The sequence below is a fragment of the Canis lupus genome, chromosome 17 (genome assembly GCF_048164855.1).
Source record: "Canis lupus baileyi chromosome 17, mCanLup2.hap1, whole genome shotgun sequence".
NCBI lineage: Eukaryota > Metazoa > Chordata > Mammalia > Carnivora > Canidae > Canis > Canis lupus.
The window spans coordinates 56,785,243-56,806,171 of NC_132854.1; the positions used below are offsets into that span (position 1 = coordinate 56,785,243).

General features: G+C 43.5%; 1 protein-coding gene across 4 annotated transcripts in view; it reads left to right on the plus strand.

The window, feature by feature from the left end:
* Positions 1-20,929, plus strand: part of LRCH1 (leucine rich repeats and calponin homology domain containing 1) — a 212,487-nt gene that overhangs the window by 120,754 nt on the left and 70,804 nt on the right. For all 4 annotated transcript variants that reach the window (XM_072783082.1, XM_072783085.1, XM_072783083.1 and 1 more), the window contains exons 3-4: positions 3,318-3,444; positions 20,133-20,238. In XM_072783082.1, the coding sequence (XP_072639183.1) occupies positions 3,318-3,444; positions 20,133-20,238 (233 nt within the window). The remainder of the gene's footprint in view (positions 1-3,317; positions 3,445-20,132; positions 20,239-20,929) is intronic.

Genomic DNA, 20,929 nt, shown 5'->3' on the forward strand with positions numbered 1-20,929 from the left:
CTCTCTGCAGACGGCCTGCTTTTAGCACAGAGGCCCGCAGGAGACAAGTGGGGAGCAGGATAGTTGTTTTCAGCCTCAGGCACTTACTTGCTCGAGAAAAATTGCTGCCAGCTGAGTGGTTTCAAAAAACTCAGGCTACCAATGTGGTCTTTAGTGGGTAGAGGATTAGAGGGAATGCAGTTTCTTCTGTCCTCTATAAATATTTGCTGGATGGCTAATGGGTTTTTGTGTGCATGTGTATTTCCTTTTTCTATTGGGGAAATTACCAGTAATACAGGAACATCCTGTGATAAAATATATGAAGTGTAGAGCCTAAGAGAATGGATCAGTGAAATAGAGGAAATGTGGCCCAGGCCTGTAGCAGGCTGTATTGTAACAAAAAGTCCTGGCATCTGGATGTATCTACAGGTGCCTAACGACAGTGGTGGGGGCGGGGGGTGGCGGCGATGAATAGACTATTCCACCAGCAGCTTTTAGCATCCAAAGCTTACACCCCCATCAAAGAAATCATGCTTATATCTAATTATTTTAAATTTTAAAATCAGTGCTCACATCTACCCTTAGAATGCTTAAATGTCATTTTATTTTAGATTAGTATCCACGCTGGAATTCCTGTGAGAATAATCCCTTGTAATCTCCAATCCTGTGCTTCTGAATGAGCAGAGCCTTCACTGCATTACTTGAATGGTGTGATAAGTGTCTGTCCCGGTTCAGTATCTGTTCATGTGATGAGATGCCTGCATTAAAGTGAGCCTGGCAATATTGAAGTCTGAGTTTCCAAGCAAAGAAACATGGGAAGAATCTTCAACTGTAATTGTTAATTCTGTGGAAAATAGGAATGTAGAAATTTTTGAAAATACTGATCTTTGTTTCCTTGTCTTCAAAACAAAGTTTAAATATGGCTCCAAAATAAATATATATATTTAAAAATATATATATATATTTTAATAAAATATAATATATATATACATATTGTCCTATTAACATGTTAAGGAACCAGTCCTCACTTTATGCAATTACATAATAATTATAACCACAAATTACATTCCAAATGATTTACCTGCCGCTTTTTAATAAACTTAGTTCTCTTCTCCAGAGGTAGTGTCCAAGGAGGGTTTTTTTGGAGCTTGAAGAAAGCTCTCCCATCAGCATACCACCTGCTTTTTCTCAGCCCATCAGCTGGAGATGACCTCTGTTCAGCTGTATGATTCCCACTCCCTCATATGGGAGAGTAGAGGAGTAAAAACGTTAATTGAAATATAATACATATAGAAGAGTACACAGCTCATAATCATATATCTCAGTGAGTTTTCACCAACAGAAGCACCCATGTAACCAGTATGCAGATGAAGTGTATCTTTTTATAGTGATAGGTATTTCTTTTTTTTTTTTTTTTTTTAAGATTTATCCATTTTAGAGAAAGAAAGAGTGAGAGAAAGCAAGCCTGCACATAAGTGGGGTAGGGACAGGGGAAGAGAAGCAGACTCTCCGCTGAGCACAGAGCCCCATGCAGGACTCCCTCCCACAAATCTGAGATCATGACCTGAGCTGAAACCAAGAGCTGTAGGGGCGCCTGGGGGGCTCAGTCGGTTAAGCATCTGCCTTCAGCTCAGGTCATGATCACAGGGTCCTGGGATTGATCCTGAGATCGAGCAGAGTCTAAGAAAGAAAATTTTAAAATACTCATTGGATCTAATTCTCCCCCAAATGACTACTGATAACATTTTGGTGTGTTTTCAGGCTGTCTGTCCCTCCCTCTCCCACACACAGATTTATGTGTGCCCAGATATACATGCGCGCAGTACCACAACCTGGGGAGCTTCACACACGTGGGTACATACACACAAAAGAAGTTCCACATTAAAAAAAAAAAAAGAAGAAGAAGAAGAAGAAGAAGAAGAAGATGTTCCACATAGTTGCAATAACATGACAAAGAGACTTTTAGATCTATCATGGCCTGGTCGTTGGCTTCATCAGAACGGCCGGGAAACTCAAAACCATCCATCTCCCTACTTGATGGCAGGAAGGGTTTTTGTCTTTGCTTCTGTTTTGTGGGAGAGGAGGTTGAACTAAATGGCTGACATATATGAGGATGGCTCATTGATTTCATTTATCCCTTATTTTCCCATTTCTCAGAAAACTAAGCATCGATGATAGGAAGTTCAGATACTTCTGGTAGAAAACCTCTTCATGCAAAGCAGAAGTGAGACCTGGCCCCAGACTTTTCTGGGAAATCTGTTAAACTGAACCCCTTGAGGCTTCAGCTTCATTTTTTGCCAGAAGGCCAACTTGACCCTTCTCTTTTTTTTTTTTTTTTAAATTTATTTTTTATTTTAATTTTTTTTTTTGACTCTTCTCTTCTTTTAATTAGCTCCCTTGCGGACACCCCAGTAGACCTTACCCGCAGTGGCTGTGTGTCAGCAAAAAGAAGCAGAGTCAAAAATGTTGGAAATCAAGCTGGTGGTCCTTTATAAGTTGCCTTACTTCTAACATGGATGGGAGGATGCCTTCATGGTGCTTGGTTCTTGCTGTGTTTCCTGCTCACATTGTCAGGAAGAGAATAGTTGGCAGCAGCTTCCTGTTGCTATTGGTGGCACAGGGCGTGATGCCCCTCTGCCTCCTGGCTGGCCGAGGAGTCCACTTCTTCTGCAGGGGGTTTGATGGGGTTCTTTGTGCTGGGAAAAGTTGTTTCCCACAGAACTGCCTATGCTTTTCTTTCTTTTTTTTTTTTTTTTAAGATTTTATTTATTTACTTATTTATTTATTTGGAGACCACACGCAAGAGTCAGGGGAGAGCCAGAGGGAGAGGGAGAGGGAGAAGCTGAGCGTGGAGCCTGACCCAGGGCTCGATCCCACGACCCTGAGATCATTACCTGAGCAAAATCAAGAGTCAGAGGCTTAAGCACTTGAGCCACCCAGGTGCCCTGCCCTTCTTTCTTAGAAATATATCTTATTGGGGATCCCTGGGGGGCTCAGCAGTTTAGAACCTGCCTTCAGCCCAGGGTGTGATCCTGGAATCCTGGGATCGAATCCTGTGTCGAGCTTCCTGCATGGAGCCTGCTTCTCCTTCTGCCTGTGTCTCTGCCTCTCTCTCTCTCTCATGAGTAAATAAATAAAATCTTAAAAAAAAAAAAAAGAAATATATTTTATTATCTTTTGTACTTGGGATTTATGACACATGCAGGAACGTTCTTGGACCTGTTATCATTGTAAAACGTCTTCTCAGGTCGCTCCTTTCTTCTTGTTTGTTCACAAACATTCAGAAACAGTGTGAAGTGGCCTGTGTATTTACCTGTGTTCTTGTATTGTCTTTGCAGTCGGAATCAGCTGTCTGCCCTGCCTGCCTGCCTGTGTGGTCTGCCTCTCAAAGTCTTAATCGCAAGTAACAACAAACTTGGGTCGCTGCCAGAGGAGATAGGTCAGCTCAAACAGTTGATGGAGTTGGTATGTTACTGATTTTTAAGATGCTCTTTCTCTTTGCATACTGACCATCGTCTACCAAGGTAGTCAGACTTTTTGCTGCAGTTGGACAGGGAGGTGCACCCGTTGTTGGAGGGCTGTATATGATAAAGACATTAAGTGGGGAGCGGAACCAGCTTGGCTTTGCTGTGGCAGACACAGTTCCTGAAGTTTACAGGTTTCCTGTAGTTTATACTTCCTGAAGTTCGCAGGATTTACAGTTGCTGCAGTTTTACTGGTTATCATGTAGTAGTTAGATCATGCTTTTTTCAGATCGCATATAAATTTGTGATAAATTTTGAATAAACTGGCCAGATAATGTACCAATAAGTTTGTAGGCCATATTTGATGAATATAAATCATTAATTGAGAAAGAACAGAGTGCTCTGATTCTGTAAGGGTTTTTAGTAACCATTGTCCTAAACTGATGAACTCTAAAATGTGACCAAATTCCCAGAGGCAAAAACAAAACAAAACTCCACATTATAGATGGGTGGAGATGGGTTGTAAGTGTGCACCTGACACCAAGAGGCACTGTTCTATTTCAGCTCTTTCACTACTAATCAAATCACTCACCTTGTTTCTAAAATGGGAAAGAATGAATCCCAGCCGGGTAAGGTGGATGAATGAAGAAGCAGAAACGAGCAATCGGACTAAAACATTACGGTTATAATTTATCCTCCAAGCAAGCATTACCCCATACTGACCTTGTGTCAGGCACAGAGCTGAATGTTGTGATTATGACCATAAAAAAGATGGTACCTTGGGATCCCTGGGTGGCGCAGCGGTTTGGCGCCTGCCTTTGGCCCAGGGCGCGATCCTGGAGACCCAGGATCGAATCCCACGTTGGGCTCCCGGTGCATGGAGCCTGCTTCTCCCTCTGCCTGTGTCTCTGCCTCTCTCTCTCTCTCTCTGTGACTATCATAAATAAATTAAAAAAAAAAAAAAAAGATGGTACCTTTTTATGGTAGATTTTACTGGTAGATTCCAGCCTAGAACATTGATTGCCAATGACTTTTTTTCTTGTGTGCCAACTCTAGTGAATTTCTTTGGGGCCGTGTGGAACACGTGGTGATGACTTGTAAAACCCAGATAGTGCTGTGATGCCTTCATCACGTCTGCAGTGGGAATTGGCTAGGAAAATGACAGCACCGGAGTCATCTATGTATCAGCTTTGATTTTAGAGTGGAAATGCCTCATTGCTATATAAAGGCATTGTAGGTAAAGAAAGAGTGTCTTTATCAGGACTTACATGATAGTAGTATCTGAAGCCCATTCCAGCTAGCTCACACCAAGAGTTGGGATTGGTCAAAAAGATGCAGGGGTCTTCTCAAATAGCCAAACAGTCTTGAGAAAGAAGAACAAAACTGAGGGTATCGTAATCCCAGATTTCAAGATAATACTACAAAGTTGTAGTAATCAAAACAGTATGGTACTGGCACAAAAATAGACACATAGATAGTGGGAAAGATACATGCACATCTGTGTTCATCGCAGCATTATTTATAATAGCCAACAGATGGAAACAGCCCAAGTGTCCATCAGTAGATGAATGGATACAAAAGATGGGGTGTACAACGCTGCTCCGGCTGAAGGTGGCCCTGACGACCAGCTGAATCGGCTCAAGGTTGAAGAACTAGCCCTCCAGTCAATGATTAGTTCGAGGAGAGGAGATGAGATGCTTTATTCTCACCTTGCACCTCAACAGTCACATGATACGCTGGTGCATGTGGACAATGAAGCATCAGTCACAACCAAACTGCACTGGAGTTGAGCACAAGATGTGCCCGAAGAGTAGTAGGAGGAAGAAGCAGATTCCTGAAGCAGGTGAAATGCACGTCTGAACAGAGACAGGCATGGGAAAGAAGCCTGAAAGCAATATGGCACACCACCGGGCAGGGGACTCACTCTTTGCTGCTTCCCAAATACTTAGACACCAGCTGCGTGGGTCGGTGTGCTGGGCTGGTTAAAGCCAATGGTGGAGCAGAGCCAACCTGCAAAATCCACTTCCTCACCGTCAGATCTCTTGATGAAGGCATGAACCTGTGTGAGGGAAACAGTTAAGTGTTGTTAAAAAACCAAAAGGAAAGTTCAAGAGTCCTGGGTCTAGAGCTTCACTTAGGAGGAGCTCCTGGAGCCTGTCCTAGGGTAGCAGTAGGGGGCCATGAAAATGACCAGCTCCTGCCAAGAACCTACGCTCTCCCACTGTGACCTGCGGGTGGCAGCTCCACTGTCAGTGCCTCTGAGTGGCTGGCTAGGAGAAACGAAGGAACAGATAGGCTTCCTTCCCTCAGCCTGTCCCTTACACTGATGCGTGGAGGCTGATGTTTGGGATCTTGCAGCTCCAGGGTCAGCGGGAGCAGAGTGGTCAAGGTGGAGCAGGGAATGGGCACGGGGAGTACTGGGCAGATGACACAACAAAGTAATAAACGGGGCGTGTACAAATGGGAAATAAATGGACTTACCATGAGTTGCTTCAGGAAAAAAAAAAAAAAGATGTGGTGTATATACACAATGGCATACTACTTGGCCAGAAAAAAAGAATGAAATCTTGTCATTTGTGATGACATATATGGACCTTCATAAAGGGCATGAAATAAGTCAGAGAAAGACAGATACCATATGGTTTCACTAACATGTGGAACCTAAAAAAAAAAAAAAAAAATTGAAAAAACAACCAGAAACAGTCTCATAAATACAGAGAATGACTGGCAGTTGCCAGAGGGAATGGGGAGCAGGTGGATGAGTGGAATTAAGGAATGCAAACTTCCAGGGCATCTGGGTGGCTCAGTCGGGTGAGCATCTCCCCTCCGCGCAGATCATGAACTCGGGGTCCTGGGATGGAGCCCTGGGTTGGGCTCCCTGCCCAGTAGGGGAGTCTACTTCTTCTTCTCCCTCTGCATGTCCCCCCGCTCATGTCCTCTCTTTCTCTCAAATAAATAAATAAAACTTTTTTTAAAAAAAGAGGTGTAAACTTCCAGGTATAAAATAAGTCACAGGGATGAAAAGTGCAGCATGGGGAGTATAGTCAGTACTGTTGTAAGAGCATCGTGTGGCGTCAGGTGGTGACCATACATAGTATGGTGAGCGCTGTGCCATGCATAGAGTTGTTGAATGACTATGTTGGGCGCCTGAACCTAATACAACATTGTATATCAACTATACCTAGATAATAATTTTTTTTAAAAAAGATGCAGTTTTCCCATCACTCAGCATGAGGACATTTGATCAGGGGTCATGAATGTTTAGAATAAGACACTGGAAACTTATCATGAGCCATAGCAGTGTTTTTGTTTTCTCAGCTTTCTGTATTTCTCTATATAATGGAGATGTTGCCTTGCCCGCAGATCTGAAGTTTAAATGTCCTCCAACTTGAGCACTAGCTGGTCTGTCTTGGCCTCGGTGTCTAAGCGAGGGAAGCAAGGCTTGGTTAGGATGTCCTCCCCTGACTCAGTCCTCGATGCTCAAAATATATGGTCATGTGACCCAGAGACAGCTGCTCTGCTGCCACCAAAGGGGACAGTTTCTGAAAGAAGATGAATATTAATTTGGGTAGGCAACTCCTACCCCTAAATTTGCTATTATAAGAAATACATGCCTAGGGTAGGGAATGATTGATTCAGTCTTGGAGTTGGGAAGGTTTGTACGGGAAGAGACCTTTGAGAGGCCCCTTACAGAAGTCTGTTTGGGATTTTCTAAATGGGAAAAGGAAGGCTGGACAGAGGAAGAAGCATTTAAGAGAGAGAGGACAAGATAAAAAGCCTCTGCACAGCAAAGGAAACGGTCAACAAAGTGAAAAGGCAACCTCCAGAATGGGAGAAGATATTTGCAAATGACACATCTAAGAAAGGGCTAGTATCCAAGATCTATAAAGAACTTATCAAACACAACACCCAAAAAACAAAGAATCTAGGCAAGAAATGGGCAGAAGACATGAACAGAAATTTCTCCAAAGAAGACCTACACATGGCCAACAGACACATGCAAAAATGCTCCGCATCACTGGTCATCAGGAAAATACACATCAAAACCACAATGAGATCCCACCTTACCCTGGTGAGAATGGGGAAAACTAACAAGACAGGAAACAACACATGTTGGAGAGGAGGTGGAGAAAGGGGAACCCTCCTGCACTGTTAGTGGGAATGTGACCTGGTGCGGCCACTCTGGAAAACTGTGTGGGGGGTCCTCAAAGAGTTAAAAATAGACCTGCCCTATGACCCAGCAATTGCACTGCTGGGGATTTACCCCAAAGATACAGATGCAGTGAAACGCCGGGACACCTGCACCCCGATGTTCACAGCAGCAATGTCCACAATAGCCACACTGTGCGAGGAGCCTCAGTGTCCATCGACAGATGACTGGATACAGAAGATGTGGTCCATGTATACGATGGAGTATTCCTCAGCCATTAGAAACGACAAATACCCACCATTTGCTTCCACGTGGATGGAACTGGAAGGTATTATGCTGAGTGAGTCCATTGGAGAAGGACAATTACATGGCTTCCCTCATCTGTGGAATAGAAGAAACAGCACAGAGCATCATAGGGGAAGGGACGGAAACCTGAATGGGAAGTCATCAGAGAGGAAGACAAACCATGAGAAACTCTTAATCAGAGGAAACAAACGGAGGGTTCTGAGAGAGGAGGTGGGTGGGGGTTGGGATAAGTGGATGATGGGCGTTAAGGAGGGCACGTGATGGGATGAGCCCTGGGTGTTATGCGCAACTGAGAAATTACTAAACACTACATCTGAAACAAATGAGGTGCTACATGTTGGCTGATTGAATTTAATATGAGAGAGAGAGAGAGAGAGAGGACAGCTTGTGCAAAGGCAAGACAGCCCGGGAGGATACGGCATGAGTGGGGAGTGGGAAGCAGTTTAAATCCTGCGGAGGCTAAGCTAGGTAGGCTGGGCGTTCAATTCTCACAGCCACGACCTTAGAACTAGGCCACCATCCGCTCCTCCACAGGCCATTCAAGACCATCCTCAGGACTCTTGGTCCCTGCCTGTCTCCCCAGATTCATCTCCTGTCCGGGGCTCCTTTACCCTCTGAGTTCCAGCCTTCTAGGAATGCACCTTGTTCATTTCCTCTTCTGGACTTGGAAGCATCTCACTGACTCTGTATGAGCTGTTTCTTCCTTCTCCTCTTCTCTTGATCCATTCTTAGCCACATTAGATCTCACTTCCTCCAGAAAGCCTTCCCAGATCCTCCGAGCCAGAGCTAGGTGCTCCGAACACAAGCACCCTGGACGTATCTCTGAATTCCATGGAATCACACTTGTCCTCTTCCTTGGCATTCTCCGTGCCAGCTCCCCCTAGATCTTGAAAGCCGCCTGAGGACAGGAACTTGCTGTCGTACCCAGTGCTTGGCACAAGATAGACACCTAGTCAATGTTTGCTAAATGCTGCTGTCAAACGGTGGAAAGTGGGCCGAGCAGGTGGCTTGGGACAGACCGTGCAGACTCCCAGGTGCTCAGCCTGGCGGGGGGATGACTGTCTTACAATCCAAGCTAATTCAGAAGGTGCCACCTTAACTGGTTCCAGAAAACAGAAACATAATACAGAGTAATGCTGGGGATTGAAACTGATAGCCATAATACTTATTTTTCTTTTTTGAGAATACTTCCCTTTGGGAGTCTGATAAACCACAAAATCCAGGTGTGCTAAGAATGTGGCTTAAGTCTTACAAACACAATATGAATGACAGGTAGGTTTTCCCCCCACTTCTTGGGCTCCCACACAGGGAGGCACGCTGGCCAGGTCGGTGTGTTGGAACCTATTGGCCTCCCGAATGTGTTCCCACCCCCTGCACCCTGGGCCTAAGCCCACAGCATGCCCTGCATTCAGCTGCGCTGTGGCCACGGCTACAGGCCAGCTCATCCATGGCACCTGTGGCGCATGTGGCACGTGTGCTGAGCCCAGAGCCAGCCCCACAGCAGAGCAGGGCTTCCCCCACATGCTCTCGTCAGCTGCTGGGCTGGCATGGCTGCAGAGGTGGAACAGCCTGTCTCCCGCCTCAGGACCCACGAGCTGTGGGGTGGCTCATAAGGGACCCCTTGAGCTCTTCTTAGGTACCCTGTCCAGAGCCCACTCTCGCAAAGGCTGCCCTGCCTCCTCGTGCAACCAACTACCTATTTAGCACTGTCATCCACTGGCTCTGGCATCTTTTCTCCCCCAGCAGTACCTGGTGAGTCCTTGGATCCTGGAATGTTAGAGCCCCAGGGGTTTTCAAAGCATCTAGTCCAAGCTCTTGATACCTTATAAATGAAAAAAAAAAAAAAAAAAAAAAAACAAGGTAGAGAGACAGCCTGTGATGTACTGAAGGTCACTGTGTCATAGCTAACTTGGAATGTGAGCTGAAACACCCTCACCCAGCACCGTTTGATAGGAAGATACTACCAAGCAGCAAACGTTATTCTATTCTATTCTATTCTATTCTATTCTATTCTATTCTATTCTATTCTATTCTATTCTATTCTATTCTATTCTATTCCATTCCATTCCATTCCATTCCATTCCATTCCATTCCATTCCATTCCATTCCATTCTTAATTCCAGTGTAGTTGGCACACAGCATTATATTAGTCTCCTGTGTACAATATAGTGAGTTAACACTTCGATATACCACGGGGTACTTATCAGGACAGGTGCCCTCCTAAGTCCTCATCACCTGTTTCATCCATCTCCCATCCACCTCCCCTCTGGTAACCATGTAACCATTCATTTGTTCTCTGTAGTCAAGAGTCTGTTTCTTGGCTTGTTTCTCTCTCCACCCCCTTTCTCTCTCTCTCTCTTTCCTTTTCTCATTTGTTTCTTAAAGTCTGCATCTAAGTGAAATCAGGTGCTATTTGTGTTTCTTTGACTCATTTCACTTAGCATAGTACTCCCTGTCTCCACTCATGTTGTTGCAAAATTTCATTCTTTTTTATGGCTGCATAATATTCCATTGTGTGTGTGTGTGTGTGTGTGTGTGTGTGTGTACATGTGTGTACACCATTTATCAGTCAGTGGACACTGAGACCGTTTCCATAATTTGGCTATTGTAAATAATGCTGTTATAAATATAGGGCATATAGATATATAAAAATTATTTTTTAGATAAAAATATAAAATAAATACATATTTATGTATAAAATATATTTTTTATTTAGAAATATTTATTTTATATATATTTTTAAAAGTACATTTTTTATATATAAAAAAAGGTATTTTTATATTCTTTGGGTAAATACCCAATAGTGTTATTTCTGGATCATAGAGTAGTTCTATTCTTAACTTTTTTGAGGAGCCTCCACACTGTTCCATAGTGGCTGCACCAGTTTGCATTCCCACCAACAGTACACAGGGCTTCCTTTTTCTCCACAACCTTGCCAACATTTGCTGTTTCTTGTGGTTTTGATTTTAGCCATTCTGACAGGTGTGAGGTAGTATCATTGTAGTTTTGATTTGCATTTCCCTCATGGTGAGTGAGGTTGAGCATCTCTTCATGTGTCTGTTGGCCATCTGTTGGCCATCTTCTTTGGAGAAATGTCTGATCATGCCTTATGCCCATTTTTTAATTGGATTATTTGGGATTTTTTTAGGTGTTGATTTGTATAAGATCTTTATATACTTTGGATACTAACTCTTTATTGGATACTGTCATTTGCAAATATCTTCTCCCATTCAGTAGGGGTGCCTTTTAGTTTTGCAGATTGTTTCCTTCACTGTGCAGCAGCTTTTAATCTTGATGTAGTCCTAATAGTTTATTTTTGCTTCTGTTTCCTTTGTCTCAGGAAACACATCTAGAAAAATGGTGCTGTGGCCCATGTCAGGGAACTCACTGCCTGCACTTTCTTTGAGGATTTTTATGGTTTCAGGTCTCACATTTAGGTCTTTAATCCATTTTGAGTTTTTGCATATGGTGTAAAAAAGTGGTCCGGTTTCACTGTTTTGCATGTTCCTGGTCCAGTTTTCCCAACACCGTGTGTTGAAGAGACTCTCTTTTCCCCATTGGATATTCTTTCCTGCTTTGTCAAAGATTAATTGACCTTATAATTGTGGATTTATTTTTGGGTTTTCTGTTTTGTCCTATTGATTTATGTGTCTATTTTTGTGCTAGTACTACAGAGTTTTGAGGACTGCAGCTTTGTAATATAATTTGAGGTCTGGAATTGTGATGCCTCCAGCTTTGCTTTGCTTTTTCAAAATTGCTTTGGCAATTTGGAGTCTTTTAAGGATGATTTGTTCTAGTTGTGTGACAAATGCTATTGGTATTTTGATAGGGATTGCGTTAAAGGTGCAGATTGCTTTGTGTAGCATAGGCATTTTAACAATGTTTGTTCTTCCAATCCACAAGCATGGAATGTCTTTCCATTTTTCGTATAGTCTTCAATTTCTTTCATCAGTGTTTTATACTTTTTAGAGTACAGGTCTTTTTCCTCTTTGGTTAGGTTTATTCCTAGGTATCTTACTATTTTTTATATAATTGTAAATGGAATTCTTTTCTTAATTTTTCTTCCTGCTGCTTCATTATTAGTGTATAGAAATGCAACAGATTCCTACACATTGATTTTATATCCTGAGACTTTACTGAATTCATTTGTCAGTTGTAGTTTTTTTTTTTTTTTTTTTTTTTTTGGTGGAGCCTTCAGGGTTTTCTATATAGTGTATAAAGTCATCTGCAACTATTGACAGCTTTACTTCTTCCTTTTCAATTTGGATGCCTTTTCTTTCTTTTTGCCTTGCTGGTGTCAGCAAATGTCATTTTAAATGCATTGGTAGCCACATTTTTTTTTTAAAAAGCAAGTGAAGTTCATTTTAATGATTTATTTTATGCAAGATGGCTAAAATATTATTTCAGCATAAATGTGATATAAAATTTATGAGATATTTTATATTTTTTTCACATTAAGTCTTTGAAATCCAGTGTCTATTTTATACTGCCAGCATCTCACAGGTTGGACCAGCCCCATTGCTAACACTCAGTGGCCACATGTAGCTACTGTCCAAACTACTGGGTGGGGCAGCTTTGTAGCTTGTGTTCCTTAACTGTGTGAGCATGCACGATCTTGTAAAAAGCATTTATCTGTGACATTGGTGAATATTTAAATCATTGCCATTATTTAACCACAAGGGGTGACTGGCCTTGCTTAAGGTCACAGACTAAAAAAAGATTAGTTTCCATCCGTTCTTACTTATCTTTCATCTCTTTTTGCTTAAAATAGTAGTGCTACTGTAGGTAACCATGTCAAATGAATTTTTAGCTAGCAGTTGGAAAGAAGTTCCCTAGAGAGCCTGCAATAATTCTAGACTTGCTTGGGAGGTTTTTGTTTTATAGTTACTTACATGGTAACCAACTTGTTAAAAAATTTGGGGAGGCACTGCCCTGCCCCCAAGCATTCAGAGTACCCTAAGCCAATTAAATGCTGATAAAATCACTCAGGTTATCAGGCTCTGAGCATTGTTTAGCTATTTTGGAAGAAATATTTTTAAATTTCACATTAGACTCAAACAGTATCCTAGATGGAGCTGTAAAGTCTCTTCTCTTCCAAGTGTGAGTATTCCAGAGTCATCAGTGGCTTAAATAACAAAACCCAAAGTACCACAGCTGTCTGCAAGAAAAGAGTCTTCCTCTCTAATTTTTAAGAGTTGAAAAACACCATCTTACCATCTTAAATATATGTCACACTTATCTGAAAATAAAACAGAAAGCATTGCCATGCAGTTATTGGCTTGTCCAGCCATTTGAGATTGTGCAGAGAACAGAGGAACACAATTATTCCTCCTCCCATGAAGAAGCCATTAAGAAACACCTGTTGAGATGTCTTTTTTCAAATCCGTGAGAGGCCAGGCTAGAGTTCTATGCTGTTTCAGGTGCAAGAGAATTTAAGGAATCTTAGTTCTGTGAAGCTGGCCCCTCCGGGGCCATTTCTGGTGGGAATGAATGAGCTAGGACTTCCTGCCTTCTTGGCCACGTTGAATACTTCTGTCCCTCTGGCACTCTCAGAGCTGTAGCTGTAATAGGTATGTTGCTTTCTAAGTCTTTATATCTGGGTGTTCTTTCTGTAAGAGAAAGAGGAAAAGCCCTGGCATTTACTGCACACCTACTATATGCCTGGCACTCTGCTAGGTACATGACGTGGATTATTTCATACAATCTTGACAATAACTCAGCCAGGCAGGTATCATATCTACATTTCGTAAACAAATTTGAGTTTCAGAATTACTTACCCAAAGCCATGGGGCTACATGGAGGGGTGGGACTGGGGTATAAAAACCAGTCTTGTGTGATGAAAGCCCCAACTCTGTCAACAGCACCACGCAGCTGTTCTTGCTGTATCTTCTTCTAGACTAAGTGTCTCATGGAGAGGGGCCATGTTTTGTTTGTTGGGTGAGTTCCTGGTTTACCTTGCAATGGTTTTCTCATTAAAGTTGGGGCAGAGCATGAATAGCCAAGAGTGAATCAGAGAATGAATGTTTTAAAAAGAGGGTCAGTGTCTGTCTGGAAGTTTCCTCACAGAGGAGCTCCAGCCTGGCAGGGAAGGTCATTGGACTGTTCTGGTGTTGACTAAACCTTATTGTCTTCGTTAAAACCACATTAACACTTGGAAACATGGTTCTTTTACTGTCAAACCATGCCTGAAGGAAGAGGCATGTTGGATATTTGGTGAGAGATGCCATATGAATGGCCTGTGTTGTAATGACCTTAGAGCTGTGAAGACAAGCACACCACGGAAAGCATGGTGAACTTGAGTTTTCTCATAGTTTCCTGTGCATACTGACCTGCTGGGGTCCAGAGATGGTCTATCCCTTGTGTGGTTTCTTTCCATTTGTCTTTCCCCAACTCGGGCATTGAAAACTATGGCTCCCAGCTCTTACCTGCATGTAAGAGGACGTATTATCACTGGTCCAGAAAGCTACTCCTAAAACCGAAAAACTCAGAGAGCCTGATGCAAGGAAAGGTACATTTCCTGGCCCTGACTAGACCTCTCTTTTTTTATTCTCTTTTCATGAAATGTTTATTTGTGTGGGGAGTTTGATTTCAAGGATCAATTATTGACAAGACACTGGGTGTATCGTCCTACATCTGAGGAAAATCCCTTCTTCCTTATTTTCATCCATGGCATTCCGACCTCTGAGCTAGGTATTGGGAAGACATAAATTCATGTGTCTCACATAGTCATTTTTCCACTTGTGGTCTCTGGAGATGCCCCAGCCCCTCTGGTTCCTGTGGGACAGTTGGGAATCCATGGCTTGTTGAAGATCCATTCTGTTGGAGAACATTGGGGTGGTATGCGAAAAGGTGTGAAGTTGTGTTTTATACTGAAAGGAGACATTCACTAATGTGATAATTTATCCTACCAGAGGTTGCTTGATAAAGTCTTGAATATAAATGAGCAGATTCATTTTTTTAAGGATCTTATTTATTTATTCATGAGAGACAAAGAGAGAGAGGCAAGAGACACAGGCAAAGGGAGAAGCAGGCTCCCTGCAGGGAGCCCATCCCAGGACCCTGGGATCACCCTGAGCCAAAGGCAGACGCTCAACCACTGAGCCACCCAGGCGTCCCTTAATTTTTCTTAAAAAAAAGTTCTGACTACAGGCATTGAGGTTTTTGATTGTTATGGAATCAAAATTGACATTATTCCTGAGTTAAGTATCTGACTTTTAAAATCTCTTCATTATCTCTGTTGTGATAAATGGATTTTCCTAATATCACAAGGAAATTTGAATTATTTAATCTTGCCACTTCTTTGTACATAGGCACAGAGAGGTTAAGACATTTACCTACAGTTACACAGTGAGTCATACAATAGACATTTCCCCCAAAAAAAGAGCATGATCCCATGATGGGAGTTAATAGCTTGGATTTCCTGTCAGAATGTTCGCATTTCCTTCCATTAAATAAAGAGCTACATTTATTACAAAAATATGACTGAAGCGATTGTATAACCACACTAGATTTTTGAAAACCTGAGGGTCAGAGCAAGTTAGCTTGTGAGAATACCGCATGTATTTGCACAGGGTGGCCTGGTCTCACTGGACGTCTTTCCCTAACCAAGATCGTCTTGACACAATCCACAGTGGTTGTGTTGGTTTTCATTAGAGGTTACTCCTTGAAAACACTTTTCTTTTTTTTTAAAGACTATTTTCTGAAAGTGAACATTAATAATAATTTAATAACCCCTGAATTAATCTGATGTTTTAAATCCTTATCATTTTTGCATACTGAAGGTAGTAAATTAACAACTAGCACTTAATAACAAAAATCTATTAGTCTCCAATGTGCATTTAACACTTCTAGAGACTTCCTTTATTGCCTGAAGGGGCTGGCATGAAATGACTCTAAAGTTTTTCCTTTGGTTACTTAAAAACATGTTGATTAAACTAGTGGAAAAAAAGTTTATCTTAAGTCATAGTTAAAATTCTCCATTTGATCTTTATCTCAATTACTAAGTTGAGCTGGCCGTTCCATAAAAACTTAAGTTCGAGACTTAATGTTCTTGTATATAAACTAGATTCATTTCTATATACTAGAGAATAGAATTAGTAAATATGTATGACATGCTTATGATGATTTCTTCCTGGCCTACCTGTATATTTGCAATATTCTAACAGTAAATATATGGTAATTTGATTCACTGAAGCTTGAGATAATTATTTTCTAAGATAGAGCTTAGGGGCTAATAAGCAATTCAGAAGGGATTCACTTTACTATTCTAAAAAGAGCCAATGAATCAGAAAGTCATAGCTTGGTAAATTCTCCCTAAATGCAGAAGTATGAGGTATTGGTGTCACTTATTTATTAAATTTATTTTCCTAAACATTACCTTTTTAAAATGAACTCAAAATTAAAAAAAAAAAAAAAAGAACCATACCTTAGGCTAAATGTGGACAGACATGTCCTAGAGAACCAGACCGTCCTAGGAATACTGCTTTCACGTGTTCTGAACTGAAACATCTTATCTCTATCTTATCCCTCAATTTAGACTAACATCCCCTCCCCCCTCCTCCTCATTCCGCAGTGACTTAAGACCCACGGGGTTTTAATTTTTGTGATGAGATTCATAGCTCCTTTAAAACATAGCAGCGTTCAGTGACTGGAAGGCCATAGACTTTGCATAATTTCACAATATCGATGCTACAATAGCAAGAAGTCTTTATCTGGCTTTCACGCTGGATCTCCCGGCGCCTTTTCTCCTCGTTGTTTTGGCAGGACAGGAAATACCTGACAGCAGAGTGCTATTAGAATAATTTGACCTTCACCATACAGCCCTCCAAATGTGAATGGACAATTGGACCTTGTGTTTCTGATTGTCTACAGATGTCCTGTCCTGCAAGTCAGAACGAAAAACTCTGTATTGTTATGTTCTTTTTTTAAGTGTAAATTGAGTAACTGCTTTCCTTACTAGTAAATAAGCATTGAAATATAGTTGAAGGGAGTTGATTTTCCTTGATGAAGCCATTATGTGAGAAACATATGTTTAAAAAAAAATTACCTGGTATTTCGGGAAACAGCAGCGGGTAATCAGCGGCACGCAAGGTGAATATAGTACGGACCAAAAAATAGGATACGACTGAATGAGACTTTATGCTGTGAATATGCTGCCTTAATATATCTGTTATCTATTTGTTTCCCTCTCTCTTCTCTTTTTTTTTTTTAAGTGATTTTTTGGGGGGTGCCTGTGTGGCTCATTTGGTTGAGTGTCCAACCCTCGGTTTAGGCTCGGGTCTTGGTCTCGGGGTCGTGGGATTGAGCCCTGTATTGGTCTCCTCGATTAGCAGGGAGTCTGCTTGGAACTCTCTCTCTCCCTCTCCCCTTCGCCCCCCCCCCCAATAAATAATAAAATACAAGAATGATTCTTAAAAGAATTCTGTCCTTGGAACTTGGGAAAATTGTCAGTTTCATATCAAAAATCTGATTCCCTTCAACTGCAAAAAGGATCTTTCTTGTACATTCACACACTGACTTACAAAAAGTGAGTGGGGATGTCAGTCACATTAACTCCTCTCTAGGGATGGAAAATGCCCCCTGTTTCTTCCCTTGTGACCTCCCCACCCCCCACCCCAGCCCCAGCTACCACCAGTGTGACTGTGGTTGCGAGTCCAATAGGATGATTTAATCTCATATATCTCTAGGGCTTACCTGTATACCGTCTATGTGAGAGCTCGGCTAAAAGTGTGTAATGCTACTACCTCTTGCTTCTTCGTGACTTGATTGAGGCAAAGAAATATAAAGATCTCACTGAAAGGATTTGGTTACTGTCTGTGGCTGATCAGAAGCCATAGGAATCAGGAAAAGGTGGCATTTCGTTTTTTTGCTTCTTGTATATGGAAGTCTATGCAGAAAGGCAGAAGTATTTAGTGACTCAGTGAGGGGCAAAAGTGACTGAACAAATCTCCGGACCTCTTAATTCTTTAATTCCTTCCTTTAGACTTTTACTTCTCTGCCGATGTACCTGTGGGTTTTTGTTTTTGTTTTAATGCATCAAGAGCCAGCCCGGGGTGATGGCATGGGACACTCCGCGTTGTTGGTCAGACGCAGAGCATAGAGCGGGACCGTGGCTGAGTGCACTGTGTAGACTCGGCCTCTGCAGAGGGCCGCCGCACTCCTTATTCCTCTTCAGCAGGTGATACTCGCTAGCAGCCTCATGACCTTGCCAGATTGGCGGATCACCTGCGGGTTTCCAGATGAGAAGAGATTAGAGGACAGTGCTCCCCTGTGTTCCGCATGGTCCCGCTCTCACAGGGAGCCCTGGGATTTCTGGCAACGGGTCAGTGGTGAGCTCTTCTCATCAGAGTGAGTGTGGGACTGATTTCTGCAGTCAGGCCTTGCTGCCTTCTAAAAGCGGGGTGGGAAAGGGTTTTTTTGTTTTGTTTTGTTTGGTTTGGTTTGGTTTGGTTTGGTTTTTTGCAGGTTCAGGAGTGATGTGGGGTATTTAAACACTCGATCTCATTGGGATCAGACCTCGCCCAAGTAGATCTGGGGCTCTGCTGTCTCAAGCAGGACCCGCCAGGGATTGGTATGTAGGTCGGAGCGTCCCAGAGCGCCAGCCGTGGGACCCATCCCTCGCTTTATCCCTGGCATTCTGCTCAGCGCCGGGAAGACGGAGTGGCTAAGACCCAGGATCTCCCATCGAGGAGCTCACAGGCTCGTAGGGAAGGCAAACGTGTGAGCTCATGAGGGCAGGACCACGGAGGACGGCGCCGTCGTTGTCCCTGGGCGCGTGATCAGACGGGGATGAAAGGGGGACACCTCCACAAAGGCCTCCGAGAGGAGCCAGCGTTGAATTCAGCCTTGGACGGTGCAGGGGGGCCAAGGGGACCACACTGGGGGGGCGCGCCAGGCAGGGAAGAGCCCGACCAGGTGTGGGCCCCTGAAAGGCTGGGACACACACTGGTGACAGCAGACGGCCACGGGTGGGGGGGGGGCTTGGGGACGCAAGGGGGGCTCTCAGGGAGATGGCACAGGATACACAGACCAGCACCGGAGCTGCCAACTTGGGGACGATCCCTCCTGCGCTTCCGGAGCTGGGACAGACGTCTGAGCTGGCAGGTGACGCAGGGAAAGGACACTCTGGCAGATTGAGGAGCAGGAGGCCGGGAAGTGACTGGGGAGCACCGCAGTGTCACAGGAGGGAGGACATGGCTCCGAACAGGACAGTAGCCGGGGTGGGGGCTGAGCTTCCAGAGGAAGAGGCAGAGGGGATGAGGGGAGCGGATAAGAAGGGTGAGGCTGCAGCTCTCACTCTGAGCCTGTTGGGCAGTGGTCCCCATCCACAATTGATGGGATGTTACGTTTTTCCCTGCAAGAAAGGGACGTCATAGGCAGCCCGGGTGGCCCAGCGACTTAGCACCACCTGCAGCCCGGGGCGTGATCCTGGAGACCCCGGATCAAGTCCCACATTGGGCTCCCTGCATGGAGCCTGCTTCTCCCTCTGCCTGTGTCTCTGCCTCTCTCTCTCTCTCTCTCTCTGTGTTTGTCTCTATGAATAAATAAATAAATAAATAAATAAATATATAAATAAATAAATAAATCTTTAAAAAAGAAAGAAAGGGACATCATCCGTGTGCCCCATGGTCTTGCTGGTAAAAATGTGCTTGCAGGCATTTGGGTGCACAAAGTGTGCAGCCCCCCATCACGGACTCCATTCGACAGAAACAGTGCCTCCAAAAGATGCCGTAAGGGTCATGGTTTCCACTGTAAGATGTGGGTGTGTGCTAGGTGGGGTGTGTCACCTTCTGTTTCGAGGCGCTGTGGGAGGGCAGCTGAGGAGCAGGCGGCCTTCGTTCCTAGTGTTGACTGCCCGGGACGCCTGACTTCACCCCCCTGGGCCCCACCTTTCTGACACTACTAAGCTGCTAATACGGCCTCACGGGTTCGTCGTGACAGTAAGATGCGATCGAAGCACGAGAACGCAGCAGGTGCGAGGCCCACAGAGTAGCCCCTGAATGGCCCAGACATCCTTCCTCTCTCCTCTTCCAGCCTCAGAGGATGTTCAAAAGGATGCACTTTCTTTTTCCTTCTCTGCGCTGAGCCTTGCTTGGCCAGGGGCATCCAGACCAAGGTAACGATGAACCCAAGGAGCTGTCCTCATATTTAAATTCCTTAAGGAGATGTCACGCGGGAGGCTTGATTTCCTGGAAGAGGGTGTTTATCATTTCTGCCTTTGCTTTTTGATGCAGGACGTCAGCTGCAATGAGATCACAGCCTTGCCCCAGCAGATAGGTCAATTGAAATCTCTACGGGAACTGAATGTCAGAAGAAATTACCTTAAAGTTTTACCACAAGGTAAAAAAAGAATAAAACAGGAGATGTTTATTTTGTTTGTTTGCTTACTTCTGGGAAGAAGGTAGTTTGGTTATGTTTATGCATGCCCAATAATATTAATTATATTAATATGAATCATATGAATTTCACACACAGATAACAGAAAAGTTCATATTCATATTTAGTCGGGGGCACGACAGTGCAGCCATTCCCCCGTAGAAGGCCGTGTGTCTGTTAGTTTGCTCACATAATAAAGTATCACAGACTGAGTGGCTTAAACAACAGAAATTTATTTTCCCACAATTCTGGAGGCAGGGAATCTAAGATCAAGGTCTCTCCTGAGGCTTCTTGCCCTGATTTACAGATGGCTTGCTTCTCCCTGCATCCTCACGTCATCCTCCCTCTGTGTCTCCATCCTAATCTGCTCTTCTTAGAAGGACACTGGTCATATTGGGTAGGGCCCACTCACATGACCTCATTTTAACTTAATACCCCTTTGAAGGCCTTATCTTCAGATACAGCCACATTCTGAGGTTCTGGGAACTAGGACTACTCCAACGCAGGAAATTTGGGGACATACAGTTCAGCTCACAACAGGAGGCAGCATGAGTTGTTTTTGGTATGGATGTGCAACGTTCTGGAACATCGGGCCAACACCTTAGGCGATGTGTTTGGTCTCATAGGTCCAGCTGTTAGGATCTCTGGCCTTGGG